General features: G+C 49.4%; 3 protein-coding genes and 1 long non-coding RNA gene across 11 annotated transcripts in view; 1 reads left to right on the top strand and 3 right to left on the bottom strand.

The window, feature by feature from the left end:
- Nucleotides 1-4,803: 4,803 nt before the first annotated feature.
- On the bottom strand, nt 4,804-6,394 carry HOXA1 (homeobox A1). Its single transcript, XM_061375070.1, has 2 exons — nt 5,753-6,394; nt 4,804-5,324 (listed from the first exon to the last, which is right to left on the bottom strand). Exons 1-2 carry the CDS (start codon nt 6,369-6,371, stop codon nt 4,966-4,968), a joined length of 978 nt encoding a protein of 325 aa, XP_061231054.1. The 5' UTR covers nt 6,372-6,394; the 3' UTR covers nt 4,804-4,965.
- A 301-nt stretch (nt 6,395-6,695) lies between these two features.
- On the top strand, nt 6,696-10,160 carry LOC133223935 (uncharacterized). 2 transcript variants are annotated; one of them, XR_009728737.1, is made up of 2 exons: nt 6,696-6,786; nt 9,069-10,160. It is a non-coding gene; the product is annotated as an uncharacterized LOC133223935 (long non-coding RNA). The 2 variants fall into 2 exon arrangements; XR_009728738.1 differs by lacking the exon at nt 6,696-6,786 and adding an exon at nt 7,940-8,013.
- Nucleotides 10,161-10,429: 269 nt separating this feature from the next.
- Nucleotides 10,430-14,585, bottom strand: HOXA2 (homeobox A2). The gene is made up of 2 exons (XM_061375068.1): nt 12,427-14,585; nt 10,430-11,734 (listed from the first exon to the last, which is right to left on the bottom strand). Exons 1-2 carry the CDS (start codon nt 12,806-12,808, stop codon nt 10,989-10,991), a joined length of 1,128 nt encoding a protein of 375 aa, XP_061231052.1. The 5' UTR covers nt 12,809-14,585; the 3' UTR covers nt 10,430-10,988.
- Nucleotides 14,586-17,418: 2,833 nt separating this feature from the next.
- HOXA3 (homeobox A3) overlaps nt 17,419-20,349 on the bottom strand; it is a 44,809-nt gene continuing 41,878 nt past the window's right edge. For all 7 annotated transcript variants that reach the window (XM_061375061.1, XM_061375064.1, XM_061375062.1 and 4 more), the window contains one exon: nt 17,419-18,949. In XM_061375061.1, coding sequence (XP_061231045.1) covers nt 18,177-18,949 — 773 coding nt within the window. In that variant the 3' untranslated portion in view covers nt 17,419-18,176. The remainder of the gene's footprint in view (nt 18,950-20,349) is intronic.

Raw genomic sequence — 20,349 nt, 5'->3', positions numbered from 1 at the left:
GTCATAAACTAGCTGCTGGTTTCACTGTAATCGAGGTAGACCATTATTTGGGTACATTTTTAGGAGAATCAGTAGTCCTGATTTAACTTTACAAGATACACATTTTCAAGGAAAATAGATTTGGAAACCAAAATAATTTTAAAAGTAATGGCTGAAACATTCTCCCTGTGGAACAAATGCTTAAAACTTGTCACTGCCCTATAAGAAAATAACGTGGAAGCATTTTCCGGGCCAATTTCTGCTCGTAGTATTGGAATGTGTAATCCTTTCGAAATTGCATGGCAAAGATTACTCGTCGCATGATCAAAATCAACAGTTTCACCCAAAATTCTTAGGCACAAGGGAAAACTTATTTTCCCTAGAGTTCCCGTTGATTTCAATGGTCTTTCTGAGCTTGAAACAGGAGTAACTGTGACCTGTAATATTTTATGACACAGAAACTATGAAAGGGTAATGTTAATAGTGAAAGTCGGCAGAGTAATGTGCCTGGAAACAAAAAAAAAAAAAAAGGGAACGTTTGCCTTGGAAAAAGAGAAAGGGAAAAGGGAGAGAAAAAGGGAGAGAGAAAGAAAGATGAGAAGACAGAAAGAAGGTAAGAAGAAAGAGAGAAAGAAGAGAGAGAGGAGGAGGGAGGTAAAGGAAGAAAGAAGGAGAGAAAGGAGGAGAGAGAGAGGAGAGAGAGGAGAAGAAAGAGAAAGAAAGAAAGAAAGAAAGAAAGAGAAAGAAAGAAAGAAAGAAAGAAAGAAAGAAAGAAAGAAAGAAAGAAAGAAAGAAAGAAAGAAAGAAAGAAAGAAAGAAAGAAAGAAAGAAAGAAAGAAAGAAAGAAAGAAAGAAAGAAAGAAAGAAAGAAAGAAAGAAAGAAAGAAAGGAAAGAAAGCCTTTTAATATTACATTACCATTTATTCATATATTGTTAATTTCACTATTTATGTATTCCCTTTCGGTGGTCACAAATTTACTGCTGTCTCACAGAGCTAACTGCTAAGGAAAAACAAACAACATTTTGTTCCTAAGATTATGCGGAAAAACGACTCAAGAAACCCCACAGACCCTCTAAAAACTACAGACTACGTCTCCCCAGGTTGTCCTCCCCGGCTGCCCAGGCTCTGCCGCGGCCCCGGTCGGAGTTACCCCGGGGCCGGGCACTGAGCTCATCGACTTTCGTGCCCGGCGTCCCCGGCTATTCTTCGCTGGGAGTGGAATGAGAAGCAATTTGCCGGTGAAAACCCTCTCGAGTCTATAGCCCAAACGTGAGCTGCCATTAGAGTGGTACTAATAAATCCCTATTAAGCATGCATTTATGCAGTGATTGCGTGAACTTTGGCCTTTGAAGAGTCCCTGCAATTAGCAGCGACGTCCATCGCGCTATGCCCAGCTTTCCGTGTACCCTTTTTCCATCAAGGATGGAGAGGGGAGTACGGCCTCGTCAGCGCCTCCCACAGCCACCCCCGTCTCTGCCGGGGGGTGCTCCAAGCATTCCCCCGTTTGCCTCTGGACCCCTCCGTGTAAATGAGGATCCCTTGCGGTGGGATGTTCCCCGTACCCCTCGTATCTCTCGCGGGGAGTACCAGCCTTTATAAAGGCGTCGGCTGCCGCAAGGCGCGGAGGAGAAGCTGGGGCTTTGTCATCTTCGAAAAAGACCGAAAAGTGGTTAAAATTTAGTAAAATCGGCTGGGCAAAAATGAACGGAAAGTTGCCACTGCCGGGAAGACAGCGAGAGCGAGAGGGATGAGTCTAATTGTCGCCTTTACCAAGGCTGTGAGATTAACTACTGGGATTTATTCTAAAGTGACCCATCACCGAATTCATTTCTGCTTGAACTTTCGGTGAACCTGAGATTAAAGAGGGCAGAGCAGCTAAGCAGTTTGTTGTTAGCTGCCTTTTCAACAGCCCTTTCAGACTGAGTAAATATTGATCGGTTTCAATCTGATTGCCCCAGAGGAAAACACCAAAGCATCTCAATAGCCTCCAAAAGTAAACTTTAAAGGTGAACAGCAGAAATGGCCTTAAGTATGATAGGAAGATGTTAAACTCTGTTAAACATTTAGATGCGGTTTGGGTTGGAGATTTCTTGGTTTGGGTTGGGTTGGGTTTCTTTCCTTTGCTGGGGGGTTTGGTTTTGGTTTTGGTTTTTATTTTTTTGGTCCTCCTGAGAGTCTAGAGAAAAAAAAAATTTTGAAAGGTATGAAAACAAAAGGATCACTACGACCCGAAGGGTCTCCATCAGGCCAAAGCACGCTGCGATTTTTTTATTTATTTATTTAGCGATATCTTTGTGGTAGAAACTCCAAGGAAGAGATTTTCATTGGTCTTTCCCACACTCCCCATCCCGAAAGGCTGATTGTATCGAAATAATAATACTGCTAACAAAATAAGCCAGGATCGGGAAATTTGGGGGTGACAGTTTGAAATCGATCGGGACTGCTGAAAAAAAAGATAACCCGGGGTTTGGACTTGGAAGGACAAGGGATTCTTTGCCGATGAATCGCTCACAGCAAGATTGACGTTCTGACAAGTGTCTTGTCTCTCGCACTTAGGTTATAATTTATGGCCGCTCTTTTTAACATACTAAGTCAACACCCGGGGAGCCGGGTTGCAGATCCGGATTCCAGCAATGTTTAGATCCAGATTTCGATATTTAAATGCCCTCATTGGCATGCAAATGCCACTTTAACACATCCAAGTCTCTGGAAGAAAGCCATCTGTTTTGCTTTGTGGCTTTACACTAATAAACAAAAGGTAAAGTATATGGCAGTCGGGGAAATGAAAGAAATAGGGGCATCGGCGGGAGCCTTTGGAGACAACCCTGCTCCTTTGCGGATAGCTCAGCTCTTGATATGGCCGCCGCGCCTTGCAAATCGGGGCTTGTCTCTTTTGACACTGAAGTGAAGAAAATTTCCTTGTCTCTCTGCGGATCCCGCAAAGCAAATCCTGCGTGTGCAGCTCGGCCCCGGGAGAAGCCAGGGAGCACCCATCCCTCCGCAGCTGGGCCACGAGAAGGAGATGCTGCGCTTGTTTGCACTGAAATTCAAGAGGCATCAGTGACTTGAGGGACATCCCCCCAAGGCCAGCTGTGCATTTCTCTGGTCCCTCCTGCCACCTGCTTGCTCTCCACACATGCGCCCGCGACTCGTCCCGTCCCTTCCCGCTGTCCACTTGACATTCCTTGCAAATCTAACTATATTTACCTGCCAAAATATACTTTCGCTCTCACCCCCAGCCCCACAAAAAAAAAAAAAAAACAAAAAAAAAACCAAAAAAAGGTGGTGGTGGTGAATAGGCCAGGATTAACAACACAGGCACCCTGCCAAGCACCTGGGAGACATCTCCCAGCTTGGCACCCACCAGCCACCATGTTTGGGAGCCTGGGACAGGGCAGCAGGAAAGAGAAGCTGGATCAGCTTAGGGCCCAGGTTAATTGAATGTGCAGCCCTTGGCGAGGGGCCTGCGGTGTGAGGAAAGACTGGCCGAAGACAGTTTCTGCTTTAGAAGGGTGCTCTGTTTACATAAGTGTCAGCATCCATCCAGAGGTGAAAAGGTTAGCACTTGACCCAGGAAGTTCTCGTGTTTGTGCTTCAGAAATAGAACAGGATCATAAATTCCTCCCAGTTATGGAGGAGGAGAGGAGGGCCTGATATTTCCTAAAATTATTGTTATTTGAGCATAGGAAAGGAAGAAGCTTTGTGTTATGAGTAAGGCTGCAGCCAGAGTTCTGACCCTTGCAAAACTCATGAGGAGTTGCACTGGGAGACTTTTCCTTCCTTTCTACCTTGGAAAGGCCTCAGCAGTGGAAAATAAGGGAAACCAAAGTTCTGAGCCCATCCTGTGACTCAGTGCTGACGTCACACAGATGTAGGCATACAAAGGCTACCTGAAAGTGGAATATATTTATTACAGACATTATAAGGACCCGTAAATCTTGCCCTGGCTTCCATCACTGGTGGAATCCCAGAGCCTTTCATGATTGTACAGAAAATCAGGAGGACATTTCGCTCACACACAACTGATAGAACTCAGTGTACCCGCAGTACAGCAAAGCACGGTGCATCATGCAATGGTCTGGACACCAATCACAGAAATTATACATTCATTTGGCCATTCGTCACATTCACAAGTAGGTTGAAAAGACATCGAGTCGAAAGTAAGGTTAATAGGAAACTAGGAAGAGGTGAGGTTTTTTGGACAGTTGGTTGAGCATAATCCAGCACAGCTTTGGGGAAGAGGGGGCAAGCACACCGGGTAAGGTTTACAAAACCTAGTGCAATTGAAGCCTTGTTTGTCACATTTAAAGAAATAGCGCTACTCTTTTTTGTCTTGAGGTATCTGCTTGAGCTTAAGACGTTTACTTGATACGGTCATCAGCTTTACCAATATAAAAGTGGATCCAGTTTGGCGAATGCGCTCACCCTGCTTAACCTGATAATCGAAACGTCATTTCTAGAAAAATCTGTAAAAAGATAAATCTCTCGGACAAAGTATTTACAAGCAACAAACTCATAGACACGAACAAAGAATACATTAAATTAAGGGGATGAAAGTCCTATTAGTCGTGTAAACACTTGCAATAGTGCATCTCTTCATGAGGTTATGTACCCTAGATAACCTGTATGCCACTTCGGGAAACTCGGAGAACCGTCCTTACAGTGGAGGAGGGAGACTCGTGTGCCAAAACAGATCCTCCAACAGAAAAAGTTTGGGACGGTTGCCGGGGTTGGGGGGAGAAAAACCCCTGGCACCGAGACGCCGGGAGCCGGCCGATGGGAGGTGAGAGGGCGGCGGAGCCGATACCCCCGGGACCAGGTGGCTTGGGAAAGGGGAACTGGGTGGGGAAAGGGGGAGCCGGGACCTCTCAGGGAGAGCGACCGACCAAGGGACCAACCGGGAGACCGATATAACTGCGGTGAAAGGAAGCGAGCTGCTCTGGCGGGGCCCTCGCGTCAGGCGGCCGTCGGGGCGCGGCGAGTCTCAGTTGGAGGCAGCGAGTGTGTCCGAGGCGGCGGAGGAGGCCGGCGAGGCGCTGCAGGGCGAGGAGCAGGACTTCTCCGACGACTCCTCTGCCTTCTCCTCGCAGCCCGTGGGGGTGGCGGGGGAGATGGGCAGAAGCCCCTCTTTCTCCCTCTTCTTTTGCTTCATCCGCCGGTTCTGGAACCAGATCTTCACCTGTGTCTCGTTGAGCTGGAGGGAGGCAGCGATTTCTACCCGCCTGGCCCTGGTCAGGTACTTGTTGAAATGAAACTCTTTCTCCAGCTCGGTGAGCTGCTTGGTGGTGAAGTTAGTTCTGACTGTGTTGGGCTGCCCCACGAAGCCGTATTCGCCAGCTTTGCCTGCGAGGGGACATTCAACGGTAAGTAAGCGCGAATGATTTATAGGCGACGTAATCAATATGTCTACACCGGCTAAGTGATAGGGAGCAAGAACTTCTTAGGATAAGGGGGAAGCCCCGGCAGGGTGAGTGATGGAGTGCTAGGTGCTAAACCGGAGTCAGCCTCTAGTGTCAGAGGAAACTTGATAAGTGGTTTATGAATTACAAGAAATATGACCGCGGGAGAGGCGGAGAGGGGGAGTCGGGAATAAGCGGCGCTGGCTGCCAGCGCCGTGGGCAGACGGCAGCGGCTGCTCCCAGAGGTGCGGGCCGCCCCACCTGTCCAGTACCCCGAGGGCACCGAGACGTTTCCCCGCACCCACGGCCGAGAGAGAGAGAGAGAGAAGGAGAGGAGCGGCCCCCGCCCCTGCCCTCCAGCAGGCCACTGACCTGTTTTGGGTGGGTTTCTTTTCACTTTCATCCAGTCGAAGGTTTGCGCCGGTGGCAAAGTCTCAGCGGAGGGGGAGCGGGCGTTTTCCCGGTGGCCGGAGTGGAGGGGAGACAAGGCATGGTTGTAGGTGCCCAGGGACAGGCCCTGCTGCTCCTGACCGTAGGGGGGAGGCACGTACTGAGCGGGCCCCCCGGCGTAGCCCTGGTGCGGGTGCTGCGCGGCAGCGGAGGAAGAGGAGATGCTCCCCGAGTACACTGCCGGGGCGCAGGGGGGGAAGCCACCGCCCATCTCCGCGTCCTGCCCCAGGGGGTATGGGCCGTATGCCGGTCCGAAGCCCTGCGCTCCGTAGGTAGGGCCGCAGCCGGGATGAGCGTAGGACACCCCCAGGCCGCCGTGGTGCTGGTAGGCGGCGGGCTGGGCCGGGGGGTGGTGGTGATGGTGGCGGTGGGGGCTGATGGGCACCCCGCGGCCCGGGAGGAAGCGGTCCTCTCCGCTGCAGCTGCCGGCGCTGACGGCGCAAGGCTGGAAAGTTGTAATTCCGTGGTCAGGGTGGTAGGCGCGGGCGGCGCAGCCCCCCGCCTCGCCACCGAGGACGGGGTACTCGAGGAAAGAGCTCATCCTCGCTATGTCCCTCTGTCACGCCGCCACCGGGTCTTCAGCGTCCGGCGGGGCCGCGCCAACTTTCCCACTTCCTCCATGGGGCCGGCAGGAAAATGACACGAAGGTACAGACAGCGGGCAGGCACGTGGGGGGCGGCAGCCAATGGCTGCGGCGCCTGCGGGACTTTCCCGGCTCCTGCCGCTGATAGATCGCCGCGTCGAGGGCATTTAAAAGCCGAGCGCTCCGACGGCGCTGCATGCAACGGCACCGCGGGGCAGGGCGGCGGCGGCCACCCCCCGAGGGGCAGAGGGGGGGCCGGGCTGGGCTGTCGCCACGCCACCACCGGGGTCCCGCCCGCCGGCTGAGAGGGGAAGGCAAGAGAGATGCGGAGGCTGCGCCCGGCCCGCGGAGCCCACCGGCCGTCCCCTCCAGGGTGAGTGCTGCTGTAGCCAGGGTGCCCCTGCACATCCCCTGCTGTGGGCGCTGTGAGGCTGGCGCTGGGCACCTCCGCCGCACACACCCCCCCACCCCATCTCCCGGCCGGGGCCACGGGGGTGGGGAGGCTGCTGAATCCGCGGTACGCATCGAGAGGCTGGGGAGGAGGGCGGCTGGGACAGCGGGCCTGGAAATGAGGATGGGGATGGAACTGTGGATGGGGTGTGGAGTGCTACGGGAACGAAGAATGAGAATGGAGATAGGGACGGGGCTGAGGATAAGGCAGAGAATAGGAATGGGGCCGAGGATATGAATGGGGATTAGATGGGCTTGGAGATGGGATGGGAACGGGGCCGAGGGATGTCACTGGTCCTGCCCCGCCGCAGTTCCAGCTCGACGCCAAGCCAAGAGTTAAAGGGGCTTGTCCAGCCGCATCACCAGGCGGCCGCAGACATTAACATGGAAATGAGCCGCTCTGGGGACTGACGGCCATTGTGCTCTCCCGGGCCTACCGGCCTCTCCCTGGCTCGTATCCTTGCTCCCTCTGCACCCCTGCCGGGATCCCCGCACCAGCCCGGAGCTGGGGTAGGGGAGGAAGAGCAGGGGCAGGGGGACGGATGTTTGGGAGGGGGCCCGCGGGTTTCGCAGCCCATCTGCTGGGACCCCGCGGTGCCACTGCAGCCCGCCCTTGGACCGGGCGGGGGGGAGGCTGCCCGGAGTGCCTCGGGTCGCAGCCCGACTGCCCGGGAGGCGGCCCGGAGCAGGGGTAGAAGGGCGACGGAAGGTGCAGGGTCCAAAGCCCCGGCCCCTTTGTCCCTGCGCTCCGCCACCCGGTCCGGCATTGGCGGGAGATGGCAGATGGCCAGTGGCAGAGGCGGCCCCTGGACCCTTGGGAACCGATCTGAGCATCAACTCAAACCCATACCCCTCCCCATTCTCACGTTAAAAATGAAAGGGTCCGTGGGCAGAGAACGAGGGAGGGACGTGGGATGTATTCAGTTTATGTGTGTGGAAAAAAGGAAAGAGGAGGCATCCGTCCGTCCCGGCACACCCAGCCTTCTGCAGGGGGAGAGGAAGGCACCAGCAGGCTTCAGAGAGGCATCCTGCGAAACGTTACCCTCTGGGTTAGATGGATGGATGGATGGATGGATGGATGGATGGATGGATGGGAAGTCATGTCCCCTGCCACCAGCCCCAGGAGGGACTGTCCCCTTTATTTCTGCAGGTGCATTTCCAGCCGGCTTCTACATCCTTCTGTTCTCACGCTCAGTTCTTGCTTGGTTTGAAATCCAAAAGGCTCTTCTATCCTGCCACCTCTCCCTGACGCTCCTCCCTCTCACACAGACTACAACATCCTCTCCTAGGTGCAAATCTCTCCTACCACCATTACGTCAGCCCTTACCCCATGCCACCTCCACGGCCCCTCTACTGCCAGGCAAAGTCAGAGGGCTTCTCTCTCCACCACGCGTCTACTCGTATGCCCTCAGTATTTCTGTTTGTTCTGATTTACTACGCGAGCACAGATGGTTAAGAGCCCTCTGGAAAGGTTCAGTTTCTTAAACTCCAGAGGGTAGAGAACAAGAGCAATAACACTCCAGAGGCATTTATGTCATTATACCGCACCAATTTTGGCTATGGTTACAGCTGTAAACACATTTATTTCATTCTTGTAAAGCAGTTGTGATAAATACTGCGTAAGGCAGAGAAAAAAGGCAGGCCGCTGGGACTGTTTACTAATAAAAAGGCTGGCATCTTTTCAGTGCTTTTTCAGCCAGCGAAGGAAAAATATATTTTACTATAAATAGATACATTTTACCTGTAAATTCCTCCGAATTACAGCTCTACTCTTACAGTGTCCAGCACTCTGAAATCCTTTTCCCTCTCCCTTTTTCGTGCCATTGTCTCTTTTGTTGCATTGTCTCTCTGACGGGGCTTTGGGGGTTTTCTGCCTGTACTGTGCGTGGGGGCAACATCAGCTACCTAGAAAAGGGGTGCTGCAGCCCCTTCCCCTTTGCCCGCCGGCCGCCCGGTCCCTCTGCTCCCCTCTGCGGCTCTGCTCCACTTTTTCTGCCCCAGGACTGGGAGTGATCCCAGCGATTTAGGATTTTCCGTGAGATTGTGCCCCCGCTGTGGCTCCAGGGCTTACCGGGAGACTCGGAGGCGACTCCTGTCCTCTGAGTTCCCCATTTATTTAAACAGCGTTTGCGAGAAGTTTAATCCTCGTATCGCATTTTTCTTTATTTTTTTTCCCTTCCTCACCCCCCCCTTTTTTCCCTTAAGCGTTGCCAGAATGCAGAACTCTGGGAACAAAAGAAACCCCAAGCCCGTACGTGCTCTTTGCTGTCCAATTTAGCCCAGTGGCAGAGGAGTTAAAATGCCGATGAGGCTGCTCACTCTCCGCAGGGACAGGGCTAGAGCAGAGAGGAGGAGAAGAAACAGGGCCGAGGTTCGCCGCGTCCGCAGCTCAGCCAAGCTGTTGTTTTAAAAGAGCAATAAAAATGACTTATGACTAAACGCCTTCTCACTTAATGGTTTTAGACGGGGATCCCCAGCCCCGGCAAATACGTAAGAGGATTTTTATTTGTGCATGTGTTCCTGCAATTGATCTCTTTGATGACATTCTCATTCATAGAAAGAGTTTGATTTATGACTTTCGGAAGAACTGCGTTCAGCCCTTCCAGCTATAACCCACGCATTCCAGCTCCACAACGTGTTGCAGGGCTGGGAGAGAGCACTCCTCGCACGGACGGACAGCAGAGCCCCGGCCACAAACCTCACTAGCCCATGTAATGTAATCACAAGCGCACACACACACAGGGAGACGCGATCGTACCCGCCCGAGATCCCCCAGCCCCGGAGCGGCAGAGCCTTGTTGGCATCTGTTGCTCAGTTTTAGCCCGAAGGACGGGGCTCACCCTGCGTTTTGGAGTCCGCTGGCCGGGTGGCAGGCAATTTGGTGGAGGTTTCTGAAAGCCCATCTTTGCTGCTGCCAGCAGAGAGGGGGGAGTCCCTAAGAAATTGCAACTTTAGAGTCAGAGTTTCTCCTTTTCGTTATCAGTCCTTTGCCACGCAAGAAGGTTTAAACAGAAAAAACGTACCTTCTGTTGTGTCCCTGCACTGCTCATCAAAAGGACGGGTGAAGGGGCTGATTCCTCCCTACGTTTTTTATCCTGTGTTTCTGCCACCCTTTTGATTTTACAGGCACTAACTTCTCCATTTCCTCTCCTTCTAGGGCTGATTTCTTGGACCGCTCAGCACGTGAGAAGTAATCAAGCCCCTTCTCTGTGAGGTCTGATATTTTCTAAGATGTTTCCTGAAACAGCTTGCTGGCTGCTAAACACTAATTTCTAGAAAAACAGGATTACCCCTCCCCCCCCCCAAAAAAACCCCAAACTTTTCTTGTATGTAACAGGCTAGGAGACGCAGGAGACGCTTATCCTACTGAGTCTCTCTTGTGTTTTCCCTGCAAGAGAAAGTGCTCGTTCATGCTTTTGTTACAGCTCAGCATTTCCAAGCTTTGTTTCCTCACAGAGATAAGATGTTACATTTATACGTTAAAAGGAAGAGGTCTCCATCAAAGCTGCGAATGATTTTAGTTTCTCTGGTTTCTTTTTGTTGCTTTGTTTTGTTCTGTTCTTCATTCCGCGTGAAAACCCTTGCAATAAAGAATGTGAACCTATTTTCCCTCTCTAATAAATGTCCTAAATTGGCAAAAAGGGAGAGCTCCCAGTCAGAATGCTGAATTTTGATTATTAGTAAATTAATAGTACAAGGGTTGAGAAGGAATAACCTTCATGTTATCAGTCGTGAAAGGAGAGAGAAAGATGGAGGAGAAAGAAAAAAGAGGAAGCTCCTTGTAGCAAACAAGAATTTATTCTACCAAAAATACTTATGACAATGCATCCTAATGCAATACAAAAATAAAAAGAAAGTGAAGATACAATTCCTATCTGATCACTTTCTTACAGACCTCATATATTGCTTTCATAGAAGGACCTAGAATGTGGCTAGGTTAGAAACGAACGCAACTAAAACTTCGTAAGAAACGGCAAAATGGCATAGCAGAGAGAGGTAAAAAACAGAAAATACTGACCAGAAAAAGGAAAGGGGGGGAAATAAAATAAAATTAATTAACGGGGGAAAAGTAAAGAAGAAGAAGAAGGAGGAGAAAGGACCCTTGGAGAGGACGTCTTTAATTTCTCAGTAATTCAGATGTTGCAAGTCAATCGTAGTGAGTGTGTCTGTAAAAAAGTCAAAACTGTCAGCAGAAATATCTACGGGACTGTCGAGAGATCCTGGCAAACTGGGGGAAACTGCATCTGAAAGCTGTAGGCAGGAATCTGTGGAGAAAACGTTAAAGTCCTGTAAAGAAGTGACATCTAGGGCCTCAGGACTGTCATTGTTCAGGCCAGCTGCACAGTTCTGGGCCATTGTTGAGAGGCAGTTTTGAACAGTGGGTGACTGATGTTGAAAATGTTTCAGATTTTTCTCATTGCTCGTTAAAGGCGAAACGGGGAAAGTTTGGGACTCGCCATTGTGCGCATTCTGTGCCTGCTGCTGGGAGAGGGCATTCTGCTGGAAAACGTAGCCTTCCCTCTCCAAGAGAGCACCGGAGACGTTGCTGAGGGCTTGCTCGAAGAGGGATTTCTCTTCCTCCTCCTCCTCCGCCGTTTTCTCGGGGTCCTCTAGGGTCTTAAATTTCCCATCGCTGTTCTGGTTCTCCTTGCACTGGGTCTGTCTCTTGTGCTTCATCCTCCTGTTCTGGAACCAGACTTTGACTTGTCTCTCAGTCAGATCCAGCAAGGCTGCAATCTCAACCCTCCTTGGTCTACAGAGGTACTTGTTGAAATGAAATTCTTTCTCTAGCTCCAAAAGCTGGGTGTTGGTGTAAGCCGTCCTCAGCCGCCTAGATCCACCGCTACCGCTATCGGGGATTTCAAGGGGGTCTGTTAAAAAAAGAAAATAAAAAACAAAAAAGAAAAAGAAAACCACCACCACCACGCGCACCCCAAATCACCATCGCCAGAGCAGCCAAAGTGAACCCAGACGCACGCACACACAAAACAGATAAATGCACGGGTTGAATTTCAGCACCCCAGCACATCGCATCCCGGGGCGGGGGGGGGGGGAGGGGAAGTGCTCTCTCTACACGTATGTGTCTATATCTATATGTCCATATAGCATAAAATAGCAACTGCAACAAAATGGCCGCCTTTGGATGCAGTAAAGCCATTGTGTTGCAGTGCTGAGCGCCTGGTGCTGCGTGCCCCTCGGCCACCTCTGCCAAATCACTGCATCCAGCTACCCAACCTCCCCACACCAGAGCAAACTTTATATTAGCCATACCGCAATTTATAATTAATGCATCAGCTGCTTAGCTAAGCGGGAGCAATCTATCACTCTTCATTACTGTCAAATATCCTAACTCTAAGACGGCGAGACAAGAGAGGTCAGCTCCAACTCAAATAAATCATCCCGCATTAAGCAACTTGGGGGAAAGTTTGGGTTTCCCGCTAGCCCGGCCAGCGCCATCCTCCCGCCCGCCCGCCCCTCCGCCTCGTCCCCCAGCGAAGCCGGGGGGATGCGGGGAGCCAAAAAAAGCGGCCCAGCGGGGCCGGCGGCGAGTCTTTGGACTGACCTTTGTGGCTGAGGCAGGCAGGTCCGGCGGCTGAGGCGGAGGCCGAGGCGGGCGGCAGCGAGGATCGCTTGGACGCCTTTTTCTCTTTCATCCAGGGGTACTCCGGCTGCGGCGGGGCGCCGACGGGGCCCGGGCTGCCGCTGCGGCCGCGGGGGCTCGCCTTGGGGCGACCGCCGCCGCTGTGGCGAGGGTGGCTGCCGGGGTTCAGGCTGGGGATGGTCTGCTCGAAAGGAGGAGGAATCAGTGTCGAGTGTGAAAGCGTCGAGTTCTTGATTGATGAACTTTGAAATGTATCACCGACAGGGGGAAAAGATGTCAGGCACTCAGCAAGCGATGGCTGGCTATTGATAAAACCGATCTCTCGCTCAAATGCGAAATTCATGGCCTTCAACTGGCAGCCCCCGCGGAGAAAAAGTTCGCTCGGATTCAGGGGGCTCGGGGGGGGGAAGGCCCAGGAAAAAGGAGAGAGAGGAGAAAAAAATATAGCATAGAAGATCGCTGGTGGGGTGTTTTTTTTCTAATTCACTGATTACAGCCGTATGGGGACCGTGCTACTATTAAACTATTGAATTCATGGAGACAAGGTTGAAATTGGACCGAATTGGCTGTCACATGATTGCCTCTGCCCAATGACAATTTGGGCTTTAATCAAAAGAAGCCACTGTCTGTTTGATTGATCCAAAAAAGTCGGGAAGGAACGCCTCATTGGGGGCCAGAAAGGATTTATTTACACTTTTTTTAAAGAGGGAAATGATATCTCGAGTATCTATCCCCTTGGCGTCCTAATCTGAAATGATCGGGGAGTGGGGGGAGGGTGCATGTGCGTGGATATGTTTGTGTGAGAGGCTGCGAGTGTGTGTGTGAGTGTGTGTGTGTGTCTGCTTGTCCTGCAGCCTGCTGCCTCCCTCGCCTCCACCCGCACACTCTTCTCTCATTGTTTGGGACTGTCAGGAAAACGCTTTGCACCTCACAAATCATTTAAGCACCTCAATCTGACGCCTTGAGTCATTAACAAAGTAATCCATTAATCTTCAAAGTTTTGACACAGCCAGGCCCCCGCATAAGAAGTTGCACCCAGACTGGACTCTGAAGCAGTGTCTTGATTTTTTCTTCCTAGGAAAAAATGGCACTTCCTCTAAAACTAGTTTCTTCTTCCCGACCTAGTCTCGATGGGCTCCTTTTTCTTCCCGTGTGGGGTTTTTTCTTTCTTTCCTTTTTTTTTTTTTTTTTCCCTTGTTTGTTTCTTATCTTTCTTTCTTTGCGTTTTTTCTTTTTTTCCCCTTTTTTCCTCCTTTTTATTTTTTTTTTTTTTTCCGTTTTCGGTGGCTATCGGGTGTACAGTACGGAGAACAATTGGCCGCCGGTGCTGAGCCATTGTTTAACAGGATCTTCCTCAGCAACCTTGCTTCTAGGGGAAGAGTCACATAGGCAGCAGCCCTTGTGCTTCATGACTTCCCTCTTCAGCTGGCTTCCAGGGATTGGACCGTAAAACATAACCCTAGGAGTACTTCTCTGGGCGAGCCAAATCCCGAGTCTGAAAACGCGTCTGGCTGTTGCCTCTTTAAAAAAAAACCCAAATCCTGTGCCTTAGCTTGCAAACGATACTCCCGTCTGCTGCCATAATTTGCTTAATAACCGTAGTAGGCTGGCTCTGGTGAGTATTTTCGATTACCAGGAAATATACGGGCTGGTAGCGGGTTTGTTTTCACGGGGCCAGGCTGAGCGCAAATGCTGCGGGGTTGTGACTTGAGAGACGGGCACTCGCCTCCGACGCTTGGCTCTCGCCGCCGCCGCCTCCTGTCGCCTCTGCTAGATCGAGGCAACTCCCGAATTTGGATGCCTTGGGCACAGTTTTCCGACCACGCTGAGGGAGAACGATGACAACGCTGGCCACAGCCACCAGCCTGATGAATCTTGTGGTCACAGCCGCCCCGGGCAGCCCGGATGGAACTTGCCTTCCCGCGGAGCCGGGGGGCCCCGCGGAGTGGGGGGCGCCGGGGCCGGGGAGCAAAGGAGCTTCCGAGACGCTGTCCGTGTTCTCCAGGAGCCAGGGACCATCGCTAGGGCGATGCCGAGACGCCTCGCTTTATTTTCGGAGCTGCCAAAAAGGGGTCAGCAACAGTCTTCGTAATTAAAAAAAAAAAAAAAAAAGAAAAGAAAGAAAAGATGGAAGAAGGAAATGGAAGGGGGGGGGCGGAAGGAAAAACAAGACCCCAAGCACTCAGTGGATCAGCCTGCGTCCAGACTGCACGAAGTGCATTTTAAAAATCGGTTTTAAGTTAATGCACCCACAAGATGTAGCATATCTGCGAAGGCATTGGAGAGAGGGGGAGGGGAGTGGCCGGGAGACTTTAAATGGGCTTTTTGGTGGTTGCTTGTTTAAATAAAATATAGAACGAGACTTGTCATTTAATCCCTCAAAAGGGATGCCTTACAAATATCGATGCTGTTGGAAAATGCAAGGGGTTTAATTTTCTTGCTTTTAGTCCAAACAAAGCTCTGGTGGTGCCTGCGCGCGATCAATCTTGGCCGCCAAAAGGTTTGACAGCTACTGGCCCTTAAGAACACATTTAAAGCTTCTTGCTCTTTCCAAGATCAAATGTGGCCGAGAAAAGAGGCAGAGCAAGAAACGCAAGTAAACAAGGAAAAAAGCTGCTTTTAAAATATGCTGGCAGAGGACTGGGCTGCTTGTGGGAAAAGTCCGGTTTTATTTTGCTTCTCAGTGCCTACCTCGGGGTCAGGCTTTTCTTTTCTTTAATTTTTTTCTTTTTTTCCTCTCTGGAAAATATTGGGATTAACAGCAGGATGACAAAAAATAAAGAGAGAGGTTTGGACTATAACCAGGCTTTGTGAGTAAAACCTGTGTGGGTGTCTCTATTCTGCACATTTGTTTCTTGTGGTCACTCTAATACAAAAACCACCTGGAACAAAAAACCTTTGGAAAGAGGACGCGAAATTCTTGGGCAAATCGATTACTGCTGCCTCCAGAGGGATCTTTTAATCGGGCGAATCTTAAATGCAAAAATACAAATTCTCATTTGCAACCTCTACGCTCCGAGGAAGTGGTTGAATATGGTTTCTGTAAAGAAGGGGGGAAAATCGCTTGTATTTTATTTTCTTCCGAGTGGGGGTGGGGGGGGTGGTAAAACGCCAAATTCCTTCTTTTTCGACATTTTCCTAAACGTACTTCGTGATGTTAAAGGATCCCCACAGTAAGAATCACCGGCTGTACCGTTACCTTTTGTTGTATCTAACCTAACTGCTCCGAGGGGTGGGGGGCTGGCTTGAATTTTATAACGGGCACTCATTTGAAAAGAGCAGCTTCTTGCAATGTTGCAAAAATGCTTCCTTGGCCTGCAAAACAATAACCAGTCATTGGTCTGTGTTGGGTAATAATCAGGTTTCAATGAAAAATATCAGACTACATAACCTTTCCTTCCACGGTTACATATCTATATACACAATAAGCAGCACGGTATAAATATATTTGCAATTCCTTTCTCTGACTGAGCATGCTTTATCTATTTATGCAGAAAAGCTCTATATAGATTCATGGATGCATGACAAGGCTTCAGCATCAGGCAAGGATGGTTCTAGGAACAAGATAAAGCCCAAAGATTAATAATATTTCAGCAGGAGACCAAAATGGCGACATTTTTTTCTGTGCTTTAAAAGATACAGATGGTGAATAGCGTGCATTATTATCTCACAGCATAGGAATATGTCTTTATAAACGTGCAGGGGTATATTTTACCTAGTCTATTAAGGTCCATTTTGATTTACCTTTCAAGTTTCAATCTAAATATTACAGACATTTCGCATAAAAGGAAGAAAAATCACATTCAAACACACGCTGGCGAGTTTCTGCCTTCCACCCCTAGCCGACTCGGACAAGGGACCCCTGTGGGTGCCCGTTTGGGGCCGAGACAGTCGTTCTTGTGTAATACCGTGTTCCCACACGCACCGTACACACGCACACACAAGCACACACATCCACACGTATGCACACCCCCGCGGGAAGAGGGAAGACAAGGATCCCCTCCCCCACAGCTTCAGGCTGCGGTGGGAAGGGAAGTAGGCTCAGCAAATATGAAATCACCTCAAAATAAAATGAAAAATAAATAGTTGAATATAAACTTATATATTTAAAGAGAAAAAATAAAATCCGCTTTAAAGAAAAGGGACAAAACGGCTGCGGGAGTGGAAGGAGCCGTGTCCGGAGGCAGCGATGATCGGCATCCACCCCCCTTTTAGCAGAGGCCCTGCCACATCGTCTTTCCTCCCAAAAACTGGGGGGCTCCGCCACCCAGCTCCCTTCCTTCGCAGCGGGCGAGCCCGGGGCCCGGCGGCACTTCAGCACCCATGAGGGGCTTTATCCGGAGCTCTGTCCCTTGTGTTTCACTCACAGATATACACACGCGGCCGGCAGGCCAGCCGGGGAGCCAGCGGAAGCTCCCCGCGCTGCACCGAGGACGGTCTCCCCCGGAGCCCCGGGGAGGGAGCGATCCGCCCTCCTGCTTTCCGCGCCGGGCGGGCACAGCGCAGCAGGCGCAGGAGGAGGCGGCCGCGAAACCCCGCTGGGAAAGGGAGAAAAAAAAAATTATCTTTTTTTCTAAAGAAAAGGGAAAAAAAAAAAAGAAAAAAGAAAAAAGAAAGGGAAAACCCATCCTTCTCCCTGCCTATAAAATGCTGAAAAGGCGTCGTGGAGCCCTTCGGGTGAGTGAATGGATCCTCGTGTGAGCTTCCAGACGAGTTTCCCAACTCCCCACGTCATGTAGGGCTCTCCTTTCCCTTGTGCTGTGAAGAACATGTTCTTAACTCTTTATTATTCAGAATAAAAGCTTTATTTTTTTGTTTTGCTTCTTTTTTTTTTCTTTTTCCCAGAACGTGAGCAGCAAGGAATGTATAACTTTCAAAATAAATCTAGCTTTTTCAGCTTCACACGCTTCCCGCCTAGCTGGATGTTACAAGCATAAAGTATTGAAACCGTGATCTTTTTTCCCAGATTTTATTGCATCGTCATCATCATCGTTATCACCATTTTTAAGAAAAGGAGTTATAGTTTCCTTTCAAATGTTATTTCCAATGCTTGCCAATATGCCATCTAACATATGGCCTGGTAAATACCTCCTGAATATTCAGGGTACAGATTTTTTATATATATATAAATATGAACAAATGGGGATAAATAAAATTTTAAACACTTAGATTATTCAATGTTTGCAAAAAAAAATATAAATAAATCTGAATGTTCACCAGCATACACACATTGAAAGACTTACACGTATTAATAATTGTCCAGGGAGTCCCTGTCCAAGCGTTTTTGATGTCTTTCTTGCTATTTAAAAGAAGTGCAATAAAAAAAAATTGCTTCCCCGTGGGATCAATCATGTACGAACAAATTCACATTAAGAATTCCTTTTCTAGAAAATTTGTTCATATACCCTGTTTTGATAAAAGTGTAGAAGGTAAAGTATAAAGCCTCTGCATACTCCCAAAGTGAGACACAAGGCTACAGTTCAAGAAGATAAATATCCACTAGTGAAACTATAGAGCAATTCAAGCAACAAATATTGCTACGTCACATAAACTAGAAAACGCTTTTACCAAAGGAAACAAAACCAACCAAAACAAACAAAAGAAACGAGAAGGGGAGGGGAGGGCACATGGCAGGGGAGGAGAGAGAAGGGAAGGGGTGAGTACTCTCCAAAAGATGGGGGCTTGGTGTTCCACTTAGTGACTCCTGTCTCTTACAGATGGGTGAGTTTGGGTGCTTCCTGAATTCTTCCCTGAGAAGGATGGTGAGCGGTAAGGTCTGTGTATGTTGGGTGTGGATCACAAGGTCCGTGGTGGTGATTGTTGGCCATTGGCCCAGCCCCGCTGTAGTCCATGTTGGCAGAGGGAGGAGGATGAGGGAGATGAGTTAGACCAAAGATGGAAGGCCCAGAATTGGTCATGGTCTCCACGTAGTTGCCCCCTACATAGACGGGGCTTCCCTGTATATGTGGATTCCCATAACCGTTACCTTGAAGAGGATGAGTATCATATTCAGGTGTCACAGCTGCTGTCCCCGTGTATCTCTTTTGAGGAGGTGGGCAATTATTAAGAGGAGCGGCATACGATGCAGAGATGCCATAGGTGTTTTGATGAGGCTTGTTAAATGGCGGAGGCGACTGGGGCTCGTAAGGGACACTGTTTACTAAAGAATGCATAGAGTTTAGGTATCCCCCAGCAGCTGGAGGAACAGGGCTTCTGCTTGGGGACTGTCCTCCTGAAGAGGTCATCATGCCCTTGCCCTTTTGATCCTTTTTGTATTTCATTCTGCGGTTCTGAAACCAGATTTTGATCTGTCTTTCCGTGAGATTGAGCAAATTAGCCATCTCTACCCTTCGTGGCCTGCAAAGGTACCTATTGAAGTGGAACTCCTTTTCCAGTTCTACCAGCTGGGCACTTGTGTAAGCTGTACGGGCTCGCTTAGAGGAGGCTTGCCCTGGAGGGCTTTTATCACCAGCACAACTCTCACCTATGTAAATCACACAAAGAACACAATCAGCACGGTACACCCCAACACAAGTACCACAGACAACAGCCAACAACACCAGCACCTGGAAAACCCAGCTCATGGACACGAGATGGGTGTGCATATATGCAACGAGTACTCTCCCCTATGACATGAGCTGTCATGCCAAGCTATAAACCTCAACAGACCTCCTTCACCTCACTAGTAGCACTATATGACTTTTAAGAATGGCAGCATACAATGTATCTTGAGCTTTGCATAAAGGAATAGGAAAAGTTTAAGGAAACACAAGTGGAGTTTAGTAACTCTGAAGGTGAACCTATGGGTCTGCTCACATGGTGGGATCAGGGTCTTCAAGAACTAGCTGTTCTCCACTGTTGTAAAGACCTGCTGCCTTCTTTCTCTGAAAAGCCTGATCTATACACATCATCCACAGATGCCTGAAAGCTAGGTATCTACAACATAACATTACAACATATAAGCATTAAATTTACAGTATAGCATTTCTATCATATCTAGCATATAACATAAACATATGGTAGTGATTGGGAAGTATAACATACATAGAACATACAGTGGCTAAGCTTGCATATAGGCACACAGGCATATTTACACATTATTGCTTTTTAATAAAACAAATATATGATATGGAAGGCTATAAACAGTACTGTTACCAGGGCTTTAAAAAGCAGACTGGCAAAGACATTTGCTAAAGTTTTGAACTCTATTCTAAAGGCACATTTAAGGAAAAGGGAGGAAGAGGTTAATGTAAGTCCAACTCTTAGGCATTGGAGCTACCGCTGGTGTTATCGATTTGGGTTTCTTCAAGGAATAAAAGTGTTAATATACACTTCCATCCCTCAAATAATATTTTATGGGCGGAAGTTCATGGCATTCTGGACTGATTTTTGTTTACCAGGCTTGTAACTTTGCCAATCAGCTTGTTAAAATAGGAAGAGGTTCTGACTGCGTGCAGGGCATTGATCCTGCCTGCATGTGATTATGAGCTATTTTATTCTTGTTACACTTCAGCAGAGATAGGTCACTGTCTTATTAATCTAAGAGCACCATGCCAACAAAGTACTTGGGACAGGCCTCTGGCTTAAGGCCTGGGCTGTTCCACACTGAGATGATTTACTAGAGGGGGGATTACGTAAGAAATGTGATAGATGCAGGAAGGCGCAAGTGGCTTAGCCACAGGAAACAAAATCACTTCAGACCCGTCCTGCAAAGCTGGGAAAGCTTTGCAGGGAGTGGTTTGTTCACTGAGCTCCCCTTGTGAGTGGTGGCAACCCCTTTCCAAAAGCTTGAGCGGGTCAACTTGGAGAGGAAAAATGCCTCCTCCTTTCCCTCCCTGAAGCAAAGGTGAGCAGGGCTGCCCTCCTCCCCACTGGTTGGGTGGC

This window comes from Neopsephotus bourkii, unplaced genomic scaffold, assembly GCF_033783945.1.
Source record: "Neopsephotus bourkii isolate Nb327-2 ecotype Australia unplaced genomic scaffold, CSIRO-AGI_Nbou_v1 NB_1656, whole genome shotgun sequence".
Lineage (NCBI taxonomy): Eukaryota > Metazoa > Chordata > Aves > Psittaciformes > Psittacidae > Neopsephotus > Neopsephotus bourkii.
The sequence above is the reverse complement of the archived record's forward strand: the minus strand, read 5'-3'. Positions and strand labels throughout refer to the sequence as shown.